Genomic DNA, 19,067 nt, shown 5'->3' on the forward strand with positions numbered 1-19,067 from the left:
AATTTAAAGTCCAATCTTGAGGAAGAAATGGAGGACATAATTAAAATTGTCCAACACCCAAACTTTACTGATGCATTATTCTTATCTTATGTTAAGCACTTGGCCTTTGTTAGATTAATGACTTAGTGACTGGAAGGTTCAATAATCATAAAAATTGTGTGATTTAAGAATATTTTTAATTTTTTTTCTGGTTGCAATAAACATAGAAAATGTCCTTTAGTTAACATTCACATTTGCATCAAGGTCATTTTTCTCCATGTGTATCTGGAGATTTAATAAAGCTCATCCACTGGATCAGGTTTTGGATGGTTTACATAGTAACTTTTTAACCCTTTCCTAGTATAGGCCTGTATTTACAGCAGAAAGAGACAACTTATGAATTCTTACCTGGGAGCCTCCATTCCATTCTCCTCTTCATGGGTTCACCTTTCAGGTGAACAACTCTGATTTCTCTTGATCCTGCTTCCCATCTTTACGAGCTGCAGAAAACAGGGCATGACTTTTTTTTTTTTTAATAATTGATTGTGTTTTGGGTGAAAGTTTACACAGCAAGTTAGGTTCCCATTTGACAATATCCACCCAAATTGGTCAATCACATTTAGTTATATTTTTCACAATGTGTCAACATTCTCTTTGTGTTCTGGTTGTTCCATTTCCAGCACTGAAGTTTCCCTGCCCCCTTATCTTCTCATCCTTGCTTTGGATTAAATGTTGACCTTTTGGACTCATAGATTTTTTTTTTTTTTTTTAGTAGAATACCGATTTAACAGGTCATATCCTTTATTTTGTGTGTCACTCTGCTTTTCTGCTAAAAGGTAATCTCAGGAGAGACTTTGAGGTTTAAAGAGCATCTCAGGGCAATAGCCTCGGGAAGTCCTCTGGTCCACTTAGTCTGGCCTTTTTTAAGAATTTGGGTTTTGTTCTACTTTTTCTCACATTCTATCCAATATCATCTATTGTGACCCCGGCCTAACGGTCAGTGGCGGTCACTGGGCACCATCTAGTTCTTATCTCAGGGTAGTTGAGGTCATGGCTGGTGTAGGATGTCAGCCTTGTAGACTTGTTTCTTTTCTGAGATTTTGGTTACTGTCTTACGCTTTAGCTCGTGATGAGTAGAGGCCATAATTATATCTTAGTTGGCTGCTCCCAAGGTTTTAAGACTCCAGATGCTACTCACTTCACTAGAATAAAGAACACGAACTTTATGAACTATGCCAATTGACTGAGTTGTCCCATGCAACTATGGTCCTAAGCTTTCAAACCTAGAAAACCAATTTCGGAACATGTTTGGTAATGGCTGAGGAAGTATCTATAGTTGTATCTTCAGTGAATATATGTGTCTGCACACATGTACTATATTTATACACACACATAGGTACTTCTGTCTCTTCTCACATATGTGTACCCTTGTACCTACCCATATACATATATGCCTAAACCCATCCATATGTAATTCTAGAGTGACTTTTTGGTCTTTGTTGGAGTGGTTGCCATCTTATATATGTCAAATTCTTTACTATAGGCATCCTTTCCTCATGAGCACTTCTTGGCGACATTTACTGTGCTCACTACACCTACATTGAGTGTCACTTTTCAGGGCATGACTTTTACCTTTACCTTTTTAAGCCTCTCCCTGCCTCGGCTTTTTATTTTGAGAAAAAAATTCAAACCTATAAAAAAGTTGCGAAAATAATAAATACCCATGTGTTTTTCATTAGATCCACCAATTGTTAATATGTTGTCACATTTGCTTCATCTCTCTCATGAACTCTATCTACAGATTTTGCCGAACCATTAGAAATGATAAATAGCATGCCATGTCATCCTTAAATACCACTTCAGCATGACGTGCTAAGAATGACTTTCTCCTACCTAAGCATACACATCATTATCTAAGAAAAATACTAACTCCATAATATCAGTGTACTCCATTTTTAAAGTTCTCTAATAGTCCCAAGAATGTCTTTTGTTTTTAATAGTCCCAAGAATGTCTTTTATAGCTTTTTTTCTCCCAGAATCCAATTGAGGCTCACATATTACATTCAGTGTTATGCCTCTTTAGACTCTTAATCTGTTACAGTCCTGCTGCCTTTTCTTGACATTAACTGATTCATATTGAACCCATTTTATGTCACTGGCAAATTCCTAATGAACCAATTCCTTATCCACGAGTTCTTGGCTTACCCTCTTACAATGATGAGCTGAAGTTTCCCCATGACAGAGCCAGACTGGAAATTCTTCACATGGCTTCCAGCATCATCATCCTTGAGATAGTTAAAATCTATGCGATGGCCTCAATTACTTTGGCAACAGACCATGTAACAAAATATTGTGAAAGATGTGTTTATGATTAGTAATTCAATACAACTGGCAGAAGTGACTTGCTTCCTGCCCTGCCCTCATGGCTACATGTGTGTGCTGCTTCCAGGTTCAGTACTGCCCTCAAGCATTTTGTATGGATTTCTGAATGAGATCCAGTCCTTGGACTTAGAAATTAAAGTTCACCTGATACAGGTGGTATGCAAGTTTGTGATGGTTTTGTTCTAATAGGTTTTGAAGGACATGCTCTCACAAGATAGCCCCTTCCACTTTCTGAATCCACACCAAAGCTTTTAAAACTTCAGCGGGTATTGATCTACCTGAATGAACCTGTAGATCTAGAACGTCATTTCTGTTGACAGTCGGCATAAGGTACCTGTCCATACGTTATGGGTACTGTTTATGTTAGAAATTTTCCTTTAATCATCCTGATGCTATGTCATCTGCTAGGACACATAATTTGTCATCAGCTAATTCTGTGCACTTGAGGCTCTCAAACAAACATGTGCTTATTATCTGCCAGGCACTATTTTTAAAGCTTGTCAGGATTAAATGAGATACCACAAGAACCCCATGAGGTGCAGGTACCATTTATCCCACAACAAAGATGAGAAAACTGACTCATCAGAGAGATTAAGCATATTGCTTAGTCCACATGGCTCGTGGGTAATAAGTGGCAGAGCTAGGCTTTAAACCCTGGCAGTTTCATTCTAGTCCCTGCGTACTTCATCATTATATACAGGGCCACTAAAGAGATACTGCCTATCATCTAAGAAATCTCAAAATGCTGTTTTGAGGCAGGTGGTGTGCCACTGAAATATTGATTTTGATATCCTTAATAAACTATCAAGGAGCCCTGGTGGCACAATGGTTAAAAACACGTCTGCTCAGAAAGGGCCACATAAACCAGAGATGCCGTCAGCTTGAGACCAGAAGAACTAGATGGTGCCCAGCTACAACCGATGACTGCCCTGACAGGGAACACAACAGAGAACCCCTGAGGGAGCAGGAGAGCAGTGGGATGTAGATCCCAAATTACTGTAAAAAGACCAGACTTAATGGTCTGACTGAGACTAGAAGGACCCCAGAGGTCATGGTCCCCAGACCTTCTGTTAGCCCAAGACAGGAACCATTCCCAAAGCCAACTCTTTAGACAGGTATTGGACTGGACTGTGGGATAGAAAATGATACTGGTGAAGAGTGGGTTCTTGGATCAAGTAGAAACATGAGACTATGTGGGCAGCTCCTGTCTGGAGAAGAGATGAGAGGGCAGAGGGGGTCAGAAGCTAGCTGAATGAACATGAAAATAGAGAGTGGAGGGAAGGATTGTGCTGTCTCCTTAGAGGGAGAGCAACTAGGAGTATATAAGAAAGGTGTATATAAGTTTTTGTATGAGAGACTGACTTGGTTTGTAAACTTTCACTTAAAGCAGAATAAAAATTTAATAAGAAAGAAAGAAAAAAAAAGAACACATCTGCTAACCAGTTGGCAGTTCAAACCCACTCAGCAGCTCCTCAGGAGAAAGACCTGGCAATCTGCTCCTGTAAAGGTTAAACCAAAACCCATTGCCCTTGAATCAATTCCAACTCATAGCAACCCTATAGGACAGAGTAGAACAGTCCCATAGTGTTTCCAAAGCTGTAATCTTTACTCAAGAAGACTGCCACATCTTTCTCCTGCAGAGCGGTTGATAGGTTTCAACCAGAACCTTCAGGTTAGCAGCCAAGCGCATAATCACTGTGCCACCAGGGCTCCTTCCATACAGATCCCAGCCTATGGGGCAGCTCTCCTCTCTCACATGGGGTCACTATGAGTTGAAAATCAACTTGAAGGCACCTAACAACAACAACAATAACTAAACTATTGACCCATATGTGAGATTTAAATCTCAGAACGGTGGTAGTGAGAAGCCTATCATTGTTAACCCCGCAAATTCACCTAATGTCCTAGTTTTAGGTCAAGCTTGGTCCTTGTAGTGACCTCGTTTTGGCAACTTCGGGGCTTCTCCTCCTATCAAGAGCTCAGCATCCTTCTGTGTGAACTATGGTTTGCGCCACTTCAGAATGAAAGCCTTTTAAGATACAAACTCAAGGAGTAGGATTACTTACAGGAAAGTCTTTGTTCCCCACTGTAGCTTATGGGGAAACTTGTAAATTAATTGCCATTATCCCTTGCCACTAAAAGATGAGTTCTTGTGCTAGCAATAAATAGGGAATAAGGATAAGCAGATCTCCAACAAATGGTGTTTAGAAAATTTGGTCCTTTTCAGAGCTCACCTAAAATGGCACCTTGTAGACTAGTCACAGACTTCTCCATCAATACTGGAAAACAACTCCAATTTGATCCATTTTTGGATCTCGATTTACCTCATCATAAGTTACAGCTGTATGACACCTACCTCATAAGAAATAAAAAATACCAATGGGGTGCAAAGAACCCAAACGTCAACACTGAACCGGAATGCCCTGATTACCATAAAGAAGAAACTTCAGGTGGGCAATCAATGTATAGTTCTAGCTGTAATTATTGCATCTTTTAAAATAACATTTAAAAAATCTCTTTAAGTACTTATGTGTAATAGTACTCAACTTGACCTATTATTATTGCTGCTCTTTGAAAAGATGAGCTATCTGATTGTGTTTAGCCTGTCTCCCAAGGGACCAAAAAGGGAAGCTCTCGGCTTTTTATAGTATGAGGCCTCTAGAGGTTTTCACTTTGGGGATTTAAAAACAAATTTCTCATCTCTATATTTAAAAAAGACTAGAAGAGAGCAGAGAAAAATTACAACGGCTAGTTTTAAAAACTCAATTTTTTAAAACTTCTTATAATTTGATTATTTATAGTTGAAAATTAAAATTTTTAGAGGAAGAGGAACAAATTCATCAACCTCTGACCTGGGAATGGAGTGGGAGGAATAGAGAAGGCAGGGCTTTGGGAGCAGGAAGGTGGAAGAATTTCCTACCATCTTCCTGTTTTGGTTTATGGTTGGTAATTAATGAGACAAGCTACTCTGCTTTTCTGGGAATCTTGACCATCTTGAAATCAGAAAAGAAAATTTACTCCTACCCAATGCATCTTCAGGTTTTTCCTTTCCTTTTTTTTTCAATTAATAAAGGAAATATTTCTAGGCCATCAGAAAAATTCCTGATTTATAAATTGAAATCCCAAACCTCTCTCTGTTGACTTGTTCAGAAGTAGTGAAATGGAACCTAAAATCTACATTCCTCTGGTATCATTTGGGCACATTAGTTGCGTGAGGAACAAATGCGTAAGCAAATGAAACTCCATCTCCTCATACTTGGTTTGAATCTTAGTGATGGAGATTCTCCAAGAAGGTTAATCTACTCTGGAATTGATCTAGAAAATTGGGTCCCATTCAGGGCCCACCCAGGATGGCACCCTGTAGACTAGTTACAGACTGGAAAACAGCTCCATCTGATCTTTGGACTGGGGTGACCCTGGCTTCAACTGGACTTCCTCAGGTTTATTTGTTAATTTATCCAGTCATCCCCGCATTGAACAACCCTTCATTGATCCTTTACTATGTATGGGCCACGGACTATACTAGATCCTGCAAGCACAGAGAAATACAATCCCTTGCCTACAGGAAAACCTGTGGTTTCAATAAGTGTTATGAGAGGAATTGCAGAGGTACTATGAGAGGGAAAGGAGAGTCTAACCGAGGCTAGGAAGGGATAGTGCTGAGGAGAAGCGTAAGCGTAAGTTTTGGGGTGGGAGGGGCCTTTTCGGTTGAGCCTGGAAAAGGCAAGTAGAAGCTGGCCACTTGGATCAGGTGGGCTATGGACTATCCATGCAGAAGAAAGAGTGGCATTAAAGGTGTGGTGGCTGATGGTTGGCTCTTTTGGGAACTCCTGTAAGAATAGCTAGAGTCTGCTGTATGGAATTGTGGTGGAGGCTTGGGGGCAGGAAAGGGCCAGATCATGAGAGGCTTGGTGTGCCACGCTGAAGCGCTTAGGTTTTATCTTAAAGCCATGGGGGCCATTGAAGGATAAGCAGTGGAGTGATGTTATCTGATTCATATTTGATTAATTCCCACCCCTCCCCAATAAAGGAAAGTTTGCTATTTTCATACTCCCATTTGGACTTCATTTTTTCAAATGATGACAGTGATGTCGGAAATAGAAAATTAGTGTTTTTCAGGACAGTATAACAGTTAGTGGTTTACATTTGTTTTAACTGCTAAAATGGCCATAAATATTTGTTGAATGAATAAATGAGAAAATGAAAGGTTAAGCCTTTGTACAACGAAGAGGTACCTAAGTTCGTAGCAGGATGTACAAAGGAGTCTGGTCACCTTGGGAAGCTGCACGTAATCTATCAAGGCTGCAGGCCACAGCGCTGCTGCTGCCTTCCGCTTGGTCTCATACCTGTGGGTTAGCTGAAGCCTCTGCTGTCTAGTTCCTGATTCCCAGCTCCAGGCAGGCTTGTGTGTTCCAGCAAGTTACTGGACTACCACTTGTCTGCAGCTGGGTTTGAAGGCGTCCTTGAAGAGCTCCCTCTCTCACTCTGGTTGAGATTACCGCAACTGAGGAGTTTACCACAAAGGAGCTCTGTTAGTGCAGTGGTTAAGTGCTCGGCTGCTAACTGAAAGGTTGGCAGTTTGAACCCACCAACGCTCTGCAGGAAAAAGATGCGGCAGTCAACTTCTGTAAAGATTACAGCCTTGGAAAGCCTGTCTGTGGGCGTTTCTGCTCTATCCTTTAGGGTCGCTGTGAGTTGGAGCTGACTCTGCGGCAACAGGTAGCTTACCACACGGCAATTATTTAAGTCTTTTTATTATCCTCTTTCCTCTATACATGCCAAACTTTGCACTACTAGAATTCAAAGCATCACTTCAGCTGTGAAATTTTGTCTGTCCACATACAAATACTGTTTGATGGTGCAGGCAGATATGAGATTGCCCGGAAAAAATTCTGGGAGATAGACTTTGTCAGTGATGTCTTACTCTGGTATTCCTTCTTAATGCAATTACTTCAATGTGTTTTATTATGGATTTATTGGGAGTCCACTATCAAACAGATAGTGTTTATATGTGTGACACCTGCTAGTGCTATAAAAACAAAAGTGTGCAACATATTCAGAAGTTGATGATTGGGACTGAGACTTAAGAAGTACACATAAGAATATTATTTACAAAAGCTTGTGTATAACTTGTGCCAGATGAGTAGTTTTAAAAGCAAAGTTTCTAAACTTTCCTTACCTCGGGTCACCTCCACAAAATATTAGGATCCTGGGAACCCCTGTCTGAAAAAAACACTGGAATTAGCAGTAATTATAATGAACATTCAGTGAGGGGAAAGATAATTTTGAATTGGATTAGTTACCAAAAGTGTATCAGAATGGCCAAAAGGTGGAAACAACCCAAATGCCTGTCATGGATTGAATTTTGTCAGCCAAAAAATGTGTGTATCAATTTGTCTGGGTCATGATTCCTGGTATCCTGTGATCTTCCTATATGTTATAAATCCTGCCTCTTTGATGTTAATGCGGGAAGATGGGTAGCAGTTGTGTTAGTGAGGCTGAACTCAGCCTACAGGATTGGATCGTGTCTTGAGGCAATCTCTTGAGGTATAAAAGAAAGAAGCCAGCAGAGAGACAGGGGGACCTCATACCACCAAGAAAGCAGTGCCAGGAGCTGAGTGCATCCTTTGGACCCGGCTCCCTGCGTGAAGATGCTCCTAGTCCCGGGAAAGATTGATGAAAAAGCCGACAGAGAGAGAAAGTCCTCCTCTAGAGCTGACATCCTAAATTTGGACTTTAAGCTACTTTACTGTGAGAAAATAAACTTCTCTTTGTTAAAGCCACCCACGTGTTGTATTTCTGTTATAGCAGCACTAGGTAACTAAAACAATGCCTATCAACAGATAAATAGATAAACAAAATGTGGTACATACATACAATGGAATACTACTCAGCCAGTGGGAGAAATGAAGTCTTGATACGTGCTACAATACGCATGGAGCTTAAAGGCATTATGCTGAGTGAAATAAGCCAATCACAAAAGGAAAAATAGTATATGACCTCACTTATATAAAAAGACAAGAAACGGCAAATGTACAGAGACCAAAGTTTATTTGTGGTTACCAGGGGTGGAAAGGAGGGGGGAAAGGGGGATTAACAGTGATGGAAAAATCGCATTAAGTGAGGGTTACACAGCCAATTGTTGCAATCGCTGTCAATAAGTTGTACACCTGTAAAAAGGTGAATTGGCAAAAGTTTTGTGATAGATATATTTACAACAACAACCAAAAAAAAAAAAAAAAAAAGACTAGCTGCTGAGGCTGCTTATGTACCACCAGACACCTCCTGGGATTTGGTTCCATGGTTTGGAGATTAGGGTCATGGTTTCATGGGACATCCCAGTTAAACTGGCCAAATAATGTATTTAGTGCTTCTGTTCTACCTCTGACTTCATTGTATAGTGCCTGGGGTTTTAAAAGCTTGCAAGCGGCCATCCAAGGCACAATTGGTCTCTATTCACCTGGAACAACAGAGGAAGAAGGAGAGTCAGAAAGAGGAGGATATGGAAGGTGCAGCTAATTGCCTCCATGAACAGCTGTCTCCTTTGCCATGAGACCAGAAGAACTGGATGGTGCCCAACTTCCATTACTGAACATTTTGACCAGAGATTCCGTGGAAGAATCCTGATCAAAAGGGGGAAGATGTAGGACAGAATTTGAAATTTTCATGGACTCTAGACTTTCTGGAGCCATGGAGGGTGGATGAACCCCTGAAACTATTGCCCTGAACCAAAAAATATCCTCTGAGGTCTTCTTAAAACTGAACAATAGTTTAGCTTAACTAGTAAAAAAATCTCTGCCTTGAGCATTATGCTTTTTTAAGAACTATGTATATGGGATCAAATTGATAACAGCAACTGGAAAGATTGGATGTGAACCTTAGGGGGCAGTGATTTTACATTAAGGAAGGAGGAACAACTCAGAAAAGGAGGGTGCGAATAGTTGTGCAACTTGAAGAATGTAATCAGTGTCACTAAATGGTACTTGTAGAAACTGTTGAATTGGTATAGGTTTTGCTATATATATTCTCAATAACAACAACAAAATAAATAAAATTTGAAGGAAAAAGTGTATCAGACTGGGTAGGCTTGATTATGCTGCAGAAGTAGAAGACCTCCAAAATCTCAGCGTATTATAACCATAAAATAAAGGCTTATGTCTCACTCACATTGTATGTCCATTGTTGGTTAGCTGTGAGTCTGTTCCTTAATATCTTCCTTCCATGACACAAGCTGACAGAGCAGCCTCGATCAAAACCTTGCCTGTCTGTGACAGAGGGAAAGAATTGGTGAACCATGCTTTGGCTCTTGAAGCTTCTGTCCAGAGTTACAGATGTCATTTCTACCCACATTCCATTGGCCAGAGCAAGTCACATGACCACACCTAAGTTTAACACGGCACTGAATATTGGATATCACCTTGAGAACTAAGGTGCACCTGACCCAAACCATGGTATTTTAAGTTACTTCATAAGCATGTGAAAGCTGGATAATGAATAAGGAGGACTAAAGAAGAATTCCCCCACATGTCTGTCAGTTTGTCCTACTGTGGGGGCTTGCATGTTGCTGTGATGCTGGAAGCTATGCCACCATTATTCAAATACCAGCAGGGTCACCCATGGAGGACAGGTTTCAGCTGAGCTTCCAGACTAAGACAGACTAGGAAGAAGCAGTCTACTTCTGAAAGGAATTAGCTAGTGAAAACCTTAGGGATAGCAGCAGAACATTGCCTCATATTGTGCCGGAAGATGAGCCCCCCAGGTTGGAAGGCACTCAAAAGATGACTGGGGGAAGAGCTGCCTCCTCAAAGTAGAGTCAACCTTAATGACGTGGATGGAGTAAAGCTTTCGGTACCTTCATTTGTTGAGTCGGAATCGACTCGACGGCAGTGGGTTTTTGGAATCCGAAAGTTGGAAATGAAGAAGGATCAGTAGTTAGAAAATATGGTCTTGGCGATAGAAACAATGCTGGAAATTGAATGATAGAATTTTGCAAGACCAACTACTGCTTCATTGCAAATACCTTTTTCATCAACATAAATGGCGACTATACACATGGACCTCACCAGATGGAACACACAGAAATCAAATCGACTACATCTGTGGAAAGAGACAATGGAAAAGTTCTATATCATCAGTCAGAACAAGGCCAGGAGCTGACTGTGGAACAGACCATCAATTACCCATAGGCAAGTTAAAGCTGAAACTGAAGAAAATCAGAAAAAGTCCACAAGAGCCAAAATACAACCTTGAGTATATCCCACCTGAATTAAGAGACCATCTCAAGAATAGATTTGACACACTGAACATTAATTACTAAAGATGAGATGAATTGTTGAATGACATCGAGGACGTCATACATGAAGAAAGCAAGAGGTCACTGAAAAGACAGGAAAGAAAGAAAAGACCAAGATGGGTATCAGAGGAGACTGTGAAACTTGCTCTCGAACATCAAGCAGCTAAAGCAAAAGGAAGAAATGAAGTAAAAGAACTGAAAAGAAGATTTCAAAGGGCAGCTCGAGAAGGAAAAGTAAAGTATTATAATGACGTGCAAAGATTTGGAGATAAAAAACCAAAAGGGAAGAACACGCTCGGCGTTTCTCAAGCTGAAAGAACTGAAAAAAAATTCAAGCCTTGAGTTGCAATAGTGAAGAATTCTACTGGGAAAATATTAAACAACGCAGGAAGCATCAAAAGAAGATGGAAGGAATACACAGAGTCATTATACCAAAAAGAATTAGTCGTTCAGCCATTCCAAGAGCTGGCATGAGATCAGGAACCGATGGTACTGAAGGAAGAAGTCCAAGCTGCTCTGAAGGCATTGGCGAAAAACAAGGCTCCAGGAATTGATGGAATATCAATTGAGATGTTTCAACAAACAGATGCAGCGCTGGAAGTGCTCACTCATCTATGCCAAGAAATATGGAAGACAGCTTCCTGGCCAACTGACTGGAAGAGATCCATATTTATGCCTATTCCCAAGAAAGGTGATCCAACCGAATGTGGAAATTATAGAACAATATCATTAATATCACACGCAAGCAAAATTTTGCTGAAGATCATTCAAAAACGGCTACAGCAGTATATTGACAGGGAATTGCCAGAAATTCAGCCTGGTTTCAGAAGAGGACGTGCAGCCAGGGATATCATTGCTGATGTCAGTTGGATCCTGGCTGAAAGCAGAGAATACCAGAAGGATGTTTACCTGTGTTTTATTGACTATGCAAAGGCATTCGGCTGTGTGGATCATAACAAACTGTGGATAACATTGTTAAGAATGCGAATTCCAAAACACTTAATTGTGCTCATGAGGAACCTGTACATAGATCAAGAGTCAGTTGTTCGGATAGAACAAGGGGATACTGATTGGTTTAAAGTCAGGAAAGGTGTGCGTCAGGGTTGTATTCTTTCACTGTATCTATTCCATCTGTATGCTGAGCAAATAATCCGAGAAGCTGGACTACATGAAGAAAAACGGGGCATCAGGATTGGAGGAAGACTCATTAACAACCTGTGTTGTACAAATGACACAACCTTGCCTGCTGAAGGTGAAGAGGACTTGAAGTACTTACTGATGAAGATCAGAGACCACAACCTTCAGTATGGATTGCACCTCAGCATAAAGAAAACAAATTCTCACAACTGGACCAATAAGCAACATCATGATGAATGGAGAAAAGATCGAAGTTGTCAAGGATTTCATTTTACTTGGATCCACAATCAATAGCCATGGAAGTAGCAGTCAAGAAATCAAAAGACATATTGGATTGGGCAAATCTGCTGCAAAGGACCTCTTTAAAGTGTTGAGAAGCAAAGATGTCACCTTGAAGACTAAGGTGTGCCTGGCCCAAGCCATGGTATTTTCAATCGCATCATATGCATGTGAAAGCTGGACAATGAATGAGGAAGACTGAAGAAGAATTGACACCTTTGAATTGTGGTGTTGGCAAAGAATATTGAATATATCCTGGACTTCCAAAAGAACGAACAAACTGTCTCAGAAGAAGTACAACCAGAATGCTTCTTAGAAGCAAGGATGGCGAGACTGCCTGTTACATACTTCGGGCATTTTGTCAGGAGGGCTCAGTCCCTGGAGAAGGACATCATGCTTGGCAAAGTACAGGGTCAGTAGAAAAGAGGAAGACCCTCAACGAGGTGGATTGACACAGTGGCTGAAACAATGGGCTCAAGCATAACAACGATTGTAAGGATGGCTCAGGACCAGGCAGTGTTCGTTCTGTTGTGCATGGGGCCCCTGTGAGTCAGAACCAACTAGATGGCACCTAACAACAACAAAGAAGAATTAGTGCCTTTGAATTATGGTGTTGGCAAAGAACATTGAACATACAATGGACTGCCAGACGAACAAACAATTCTGTCTCGGAAGAAGTACAGCCAGAATGCACCGTAGAAGCGAGGATGGCGAGACTTCATGTCACGTACTTTGGGCATGTTATCAGGAGGGGCCAGTCCCTGGAAGAAGACATCATGCTCGGTAAAGTAAATAGTTTGTCCTTTGTGCGTTTATTCTGGTCTGGGCCAGAGATAGCCAGTATCAGTTGGGGAGAGTGGTTAAAACCCTTCAAGAGGCCTGTCATTCCAAAAGGATTACGTGTACCTCCTGCATCTATTGGTTCATTTTCATTCTCAGACTTTGTGCCATTGAGGTCGAGCAAGGTAAGTTTCTCATCTTGCAGTTCACTTAAGGGCCATTTGTGCTAAAATTGGGATTGGATTACCCGTCAAAGTACCTCTTCACTTAGGTTTTATCTGTTTGAATTCCCTCATTCCTTCAACCAAATAATATTGGATATCCAAGTCACATCAGGTTTTCTGTTGTCTTATGCTATCCCTTATGTAATAGGCCAGCTGTTGCAGATGCAGGGTTATAAATAAACATTGATAAGTGTTATGACGAAGATATTGAATTTTTATCTTGCCCATGAGGGGACTATACCATGTTCTGTAGTAATCTGTGAATATTCTAGCTTTAAAAGGATTTATAACTACAGAGAAGAATTCCCCCAGAAGCATACCTAAAGAGTCAGGTTCAACAGCCCATTCAGAAAAAGCTCTTACTTGCTTCCTATGAAAATGATCACTATGTAGAATTGAAGCTCCAGATGACCTGAGAATTGACACCATAAGGGAATGGAGTGTTCTGCTTAATCAAATGGTTCTAGTGGGGCATCACTAGATGGACTATACTTGTCCACATGGCAAACTTAAATCATCCTTCAGAACCCTTCTCAGATGTATCATCTGTAAAGCTTTTCATGATCCCACTCCTTAGAAAAAGTTAACCATTTCTTCTTTTAGACTGCATCCACAAAAGTACCTTACACACACCTTTATTATTGTATGTATATATATCACACTCTAGTGTAATTATATGTTTATGTGCTGCTAGTCTTCACTGGATCAGCAGCTCATTGGACATAGAGAGTATGACTTATCTGCACAGTTTCATCACCTAGTTCAGTGCTTGGATAGAGCTTTAATCCAAGTGTGTGTGTGTGTGTGTGTGTGTGTATGGAGAGAGAGCGTGCAACCATCACCAATAAATATATTGGTGATGGTTGCATAACATGGTGAATATAATTGTTACTGAATTGTACACGTTAAAATGGTTGAAATGGCAAATGTTTTGTTGTATGTATTTCACCACAATAAAAATTGAAATGACAAAATATAATAAATGGATATATGAACGAATGAATTAGAATTCTGCGCTGAAGAGATGGCATCAGAAAAACTGCATTTTATCGATGTTTTCTGGGATTCCTGTCATTACTAAATTTCAAGCATAATCCTGTCATGACAAATTTCCCTAAAATATTGTTATAATAAGTTATGAATAAATGTTGATAAAGGCAAGTCCAGTATCTGCTTCTCCCTAGATCCCTCATGGCACCTTAGTCCTCTCTGATTTAAAAAACTAGATCTGAAATTCTCCAGAAACCTACTCAACATTAGTCCATTGTTGTTGTGTGCCTGGAATCAGTTCCGACTCATAGTGACCCTTTTGGTTGCTATTAAATTCCTTTCCTGGGTTCTTAAATTCCACCTAAGTCTTAGATATCACACATATTTTAACTTTGTATATACATGATAGATATCAAACATACCCCAAACCCTGATTTTAAACTATTAGTATCAAAAAAGCCAATTTTAGAACTGAAAAGGGACTTCTTAATTTTACTAATTAGAAAGCCAAACCTCTTGAGAGACGCACAGTTTTCATTAGTGGAAGGAACACTAGAATTGAAATGGAATTAAACCTCAAATGGACTGGAGTTCAATTCTTGACTCTGGGGCTCAAATCACAGCCTCTCATTGGCCTTGTGATCATAAGCAGTTGACTTAATATTTTCAAAGATCAGTTTTCTCTTTTGTAAAACTTGTTAATAACTTGTAAATTTGGGTGATAATCTTAGTGGGTCATGACAAGGGGTTACCTGAGGTCACATGAACCACAGTATCAGGAGCAATGCCTGCACGTAGCAAAGCCTCAATGATCTTTATCTCTGCCCTTTCTTCCCCAAATCAACACAGTCTGTGGCAGAGCTCGGACTTTGAAGTTTTCCTTAGGGCATGATTAGGGTGCTTAGGGTTTCCAGTTTACTTGCTAGGACTCAAGGACATCAAAGTGGGTGCTAAGGGATAGTGTCACATAAGTATTTGAATACAAGCTTCAAGATTTCTTCTTTTAAAACAACCTCCCTTCTGAGCTACATGTTTTATTGTTGTTGCTTTTTTTTTTCCTCCAATTTCCTTGCATTGTAAGCCATGGCACGCTCTCAGTCAATCATCAACAGTAACTTTGTGTAATTGTGTGAATTAGCAAGATCATTTCTATAAGATCCTAGAATCTAATCGCAAAGTATATAAACATTTTGGAAAAATAAGATGTAGCCTGATTTAAGTCTTCAATTAAAAAAATAATAAGTTAGAATATTTACATTAAATTGAAAAGATTTTAGCTGGCAGTAAACTAAGAGCCACTGTAAGCACAGAAGTGTTACTCTCTATGAACTTAAGCCACCATGAGATGACATTAAAGTAATCAGGTGGAAGAAATAGCATCCTTTGTTTCTTAGTCTCATTCTCCCCGGAGTTCATTTGTCATTTTAAGAGACAACTTACTTTTCTCTTTTTCTTCCCTGTAAAGGTAGAAACCTGTGGGTTCTTGTTGTGGGGCGGTTTCCAAAGGAACACAGAATTGGGGTTCCGGAGTTCAAATACGTGGCAAATATGCATGGAGATGAGGTATGTATGTGACTTGAATTTCTGAAGTGTCACCAGAGGAACTTTCCCTCAGGTCTCTTGAGCTCTGTGTAAATGCTAAAGAGGAAGCATGGAGAAGTGTCCAGCATAAATTGTAGCAAAGCTGCCAGGCCTTGAAAGGTGTTCTGTAGGGCCTTCTGCGAGGATTTAAGGAACCAAGTTCCAACAACTATTGCAGGCATTTGGTTTACTTACTGCCCCATGAGGGTAACTTAAGCTTTTTTGGGGGGGTGGGGGGGTGCTAGAAGATCTCTGAACTGTCAACCAAGCTCCTGAACTCCTTCTTTTGATTTTCCCACCTTGAATCAAGGTGACCCAGCAAAGGAGCCATATTATATTCAAACTAAAGACAATCATAAGATCCCAATAGCTATCCAAACTCCTAATATCTGGCTTTTTGGATGCTTTTGTCACTTTCTTTTAATCTAATACTCAGTGTTGTCGATATTCAAATTAATACAGCCAAACGTAGGGTTCTGTCATAGCCACCATTCAACAATAACGTCTTGCCTCTTTTCCAGTTTAGCAGGGATAAACTCTTTTTTACTTGTTTTTTTAATTTAACTATGTTTTACAAAATACTTTTTTACCACTCTCACCTGCCCAGCCATTCTTTTTTTTTTTGATTGTGCTTTAAGTGAAAATTTACAAATCAAGTCAGTCTCTCACACAGAAACTTATATACACCTTGCTACATACTCCCAATTGCTCTCCCCCTAATAAGACAGACAGCCCGCTTCCTCCCTCCACTCTTTTTCTGTCCTTTCTGCCAGCTTCTAACCCCCTCTACCCTCTCATATCTGCCTAGCCATTCTTGTTGGGCAGTTGATGTTCCCTTCTATTTCTCCCCTTACTTCCTCATTTTAAGAATATGACAACCACAGGGCTTTCTGTTTACCAAAACTTTGTACAACTGAACAACAAGTGGGAGGGAAAGATAGTTCCTACTCGTCACAGCAAAGAGAATGTACATAGGAAAATGTTTAACAACTTCTAAAACAAGTTTAACTAAAGTAACGTCAAAGTAGATGCATATTCCAATAAGTATAACTTACTGACTTCTGAATTTGCAATAGTGTGGGTGGCATGCTCTAATCAAATGCTGAGCTTCCTGTCCTGGCTTAAGGCTCCCCCAAACCCAGGTTCTACAGGATCAGGATCCACCCCTCATGACATACACAGCCTGCCCTTTCCAGGTGCTACCCAACCTGTTCTGCTGAGAGAGGATACTTCCTGCAGCTGGAGTAAAGATGCAAACGTTTGCCCCTAAGTGTGGGTGGGTGCAAGTTCAATCCCCCTGTGACTTTTTTAGCTTTACAGGCTGTTCCTTTAAAAGATTTAACATTGCTAGGAGTCTGACCAAAGTTGGTTTTAATAAAACAACTGTTCGTTACAGACAGCACCCCAGACTTTCTTTCCCTTTTTCTATCTAGTCTATTGATCAAGGCCCCTTGGAATTCATTTTTAATAAGAGACATATGGCACTCATTGGCTTCCTTCGTTTATGTATTAAATTCCTGACATTTCAGAGGTTGAAGGCTGCTACTCAGAAATTAATCCTCTGAACTAAAACTTCCAAAGATAAACAAGAGTCCTTTCCCTCACTGGTTTGTTCCTTCCCTGTACTTTCCCAAATTTCTGGCATCTTGATCTCTAGGTAGCTGGCATATCCCAGCAAGCCAGGGAAATCCGTGATTTTTTGAGGAATGCTGAGGACTGAGATTAGGCAGGGGAAAAACAGTCCCAATGTGTTTTGGGGTGGGAATCTGAAACACTGTAGCCACTTGTGTGTCTTAGCTGGTAGCAGTGTCTGGGGACTCTATGGGATCACTGAAAAATTTATTATTCTGAATTTCAGCTCTTGTATATTCTGCCCTCCTTATACCACTAGGAGCCGGAGAAAGCGATGATGGCCTAACCCAGGAGCAAAGGAGTCACTCTGAGTAGAGGGTCTAACCAGCTTCCTCACCCTTCTTCCTCCCTCAGATCTTTTGGAATTGCCAGAGGATTTTCAAGAACTCCCTGTTAAAAAGCAACATAGCTAGCGTTCTAGGGCCGTGGTTCTTAACTTTGTTCTGGTGCATTCCCAGCTATTCTGGTATAAGCTTTTAACTCTGACCTCTGGGTCTATGGATCTTCTAGAAGTTTATGGACCTCATGTGAAGAACCTTTGGGGCAGTAGGGAAGTTGGTGATCTCTTCATGGACTTTCAATTTTAGAGAATTCAGAATTTTAGAGCTGAGAGAACCCCTTAAATCCATCCCGCATTTTACAAATAAATAAAACTGAAGCCCAGAGAAGTTGCAACTTTTCTGTAGTCACAGAAAGTCAAGATTTAGACAGTAAATAGATGTAGATTTGCATTTTATATAGAGTTATATTCCAAAAGCAAAGTCAGTTAGGAAGCTCTCATGTTGGAGCTTCAGCTGCCATGTTTAGACGTTGGACGATTACCTTTTTCAGTAAGCCCAGTTAGCTAGATTGTCCTCCAGCTCTGGAACAGAGCACGGTTTCTTCAGCTAAACTGCAAATAAAGAGGTTTAGAATTAGAGGCCACATAGAAAAACCAAACCAAAACAAAACAAAATTTTTCTTTAGACGTATTCAGGAAGGTGAGGTACACTTGTAGGAGAAACCCTTGGAAAGTGAGCCTGCAAGGGATATGTTTGCGTTGAGTAACACAGTGAGCAGAATTGACCACACTATTTAAAAAATGTTCCCTTTCTTTCCTGGACTCCCCCTCAGTGTGTGTGTGTGTGTGTGTGTGTGTCCATGTCCTACACTTAATACTACAGCTAGATGACAGTGAGTCCCATTTTACAGAGAAATGAATCTGGGTTTGGTCATAAACTGTCTGAATCCAGAGCCTGAGCACCAAACCTTAACCAACTATGGATTCTGCCTCCTTTTCTCTCCTTGTTATCTGTTATGGATTGAATTGTGTCCCCCAAAAATGTGTATCACCTTGGCTAGACCGTGATTCTCAGCATTATGTGATTGTCTACCATTTTGTCATCTGATATGATTTTCCCAAGCATTGTAAATTCTGCCTCTATAACATTAATGATGCAGGATTAGAGGCACTTCTGTTAATGAGGCAGGACTCAATCTGCAAGATTGGGTTTTGTTTTAAGTCAATCTCTTTTGAGATATAAAAGAGAAGCCAGAAGAGAGATAGGAAGACTTCATACCACCGAGAAAGTAGCACCAGGAGTAGAGCACATCCTTTAGATGTGGGGTTCCTGCACAGAGAAGCTCCTAGACCAAGGGAAGATTGACGACAAGGACCTTCCTCCAGAGCTAACAGAGAGAGAGCCTTTCTCTGAAGCTGGTGCCCTATAGTTGGACTTCTAGCCTACTAGACTGTGAGAGAATAAATTTCTCTTTGTTAAAGCCATCCACTTGTAGCTATAGCAGCACTA

At 40.4% G+C, this 19,067-nt stretch overlaps 2 protein-coding genes across 17 annotated transcripts in view; one reads left to right on the top strand and one right to left on the bottom strand.

Moving 5' to 3' along the window:
• Nucleotides 1-19,067, top strand: part of CPM (carboxypeptidase M) — a 78,098-nt gene that overhangs the window by 27,894 nt on the left and 31,137 nt on the right. For both annotated transcript variants that reach the window (XM_064283912.1, XM_010598717.3), the window contains one exon: nt 15,530-15,627. In XM_064283912.1, the coding sequence (XP_064139982.1) occupies nt 15,530-15,627 (98 nt within the window). The remainder of the gene's footprint in view (nt 1-15,529; nt 15,628-19,067) is intronic.
• The window catches only part of MDM2 (MDM2 proto-oncogene), a 128,016-nt gene that overhangs the window by 21,553 nt on the left and 87,396 nt on the right, over nt 1-19,067 (bottom strand). For 2 of the 15 annotated variants that reach the window (XR_010321813.1, XR_010321799.1), the window contains exons 13-17: nt 18,100-18,169; nt 9,529-9,626; nt 7,541-7,584; nt 2,185-6,865; nt 388-479 (exon numbers count right to left, since the gene is read on the bottom strand). The gene's annotated coding sequence lies outside the window, so the exon portion shown is untranslated. Of the gene's footprint in view, nt 1-387; nt 6,866-7,540; nt 7,585-9,528; nt 9,627-18,099; nt 18,170-19,067 lie in introns of all 15 variants that reach the window. The other 13 variants (XR_010321803.1, XR_010321800.1, XR_010321810.1 and 10 more) reach the window with 11 other exon arrangements.

The sequence above is a fragment of the Loxodonta africana genome, chromosome 4 (assembly GCF_030014295.1).
Source record: "Loxodonta africana isolate mLoxAfr1 chromosome 4, mLoxAfr1.hap2, whole genome shotgun sequence".
Taxonomy (NCBI): domain Eukaryota; kingdom Metazoa; phylum Chordata; class Mammalia; order Proboscidea; family Elephantidae; genus Loxodonta; species Loxodonta africana.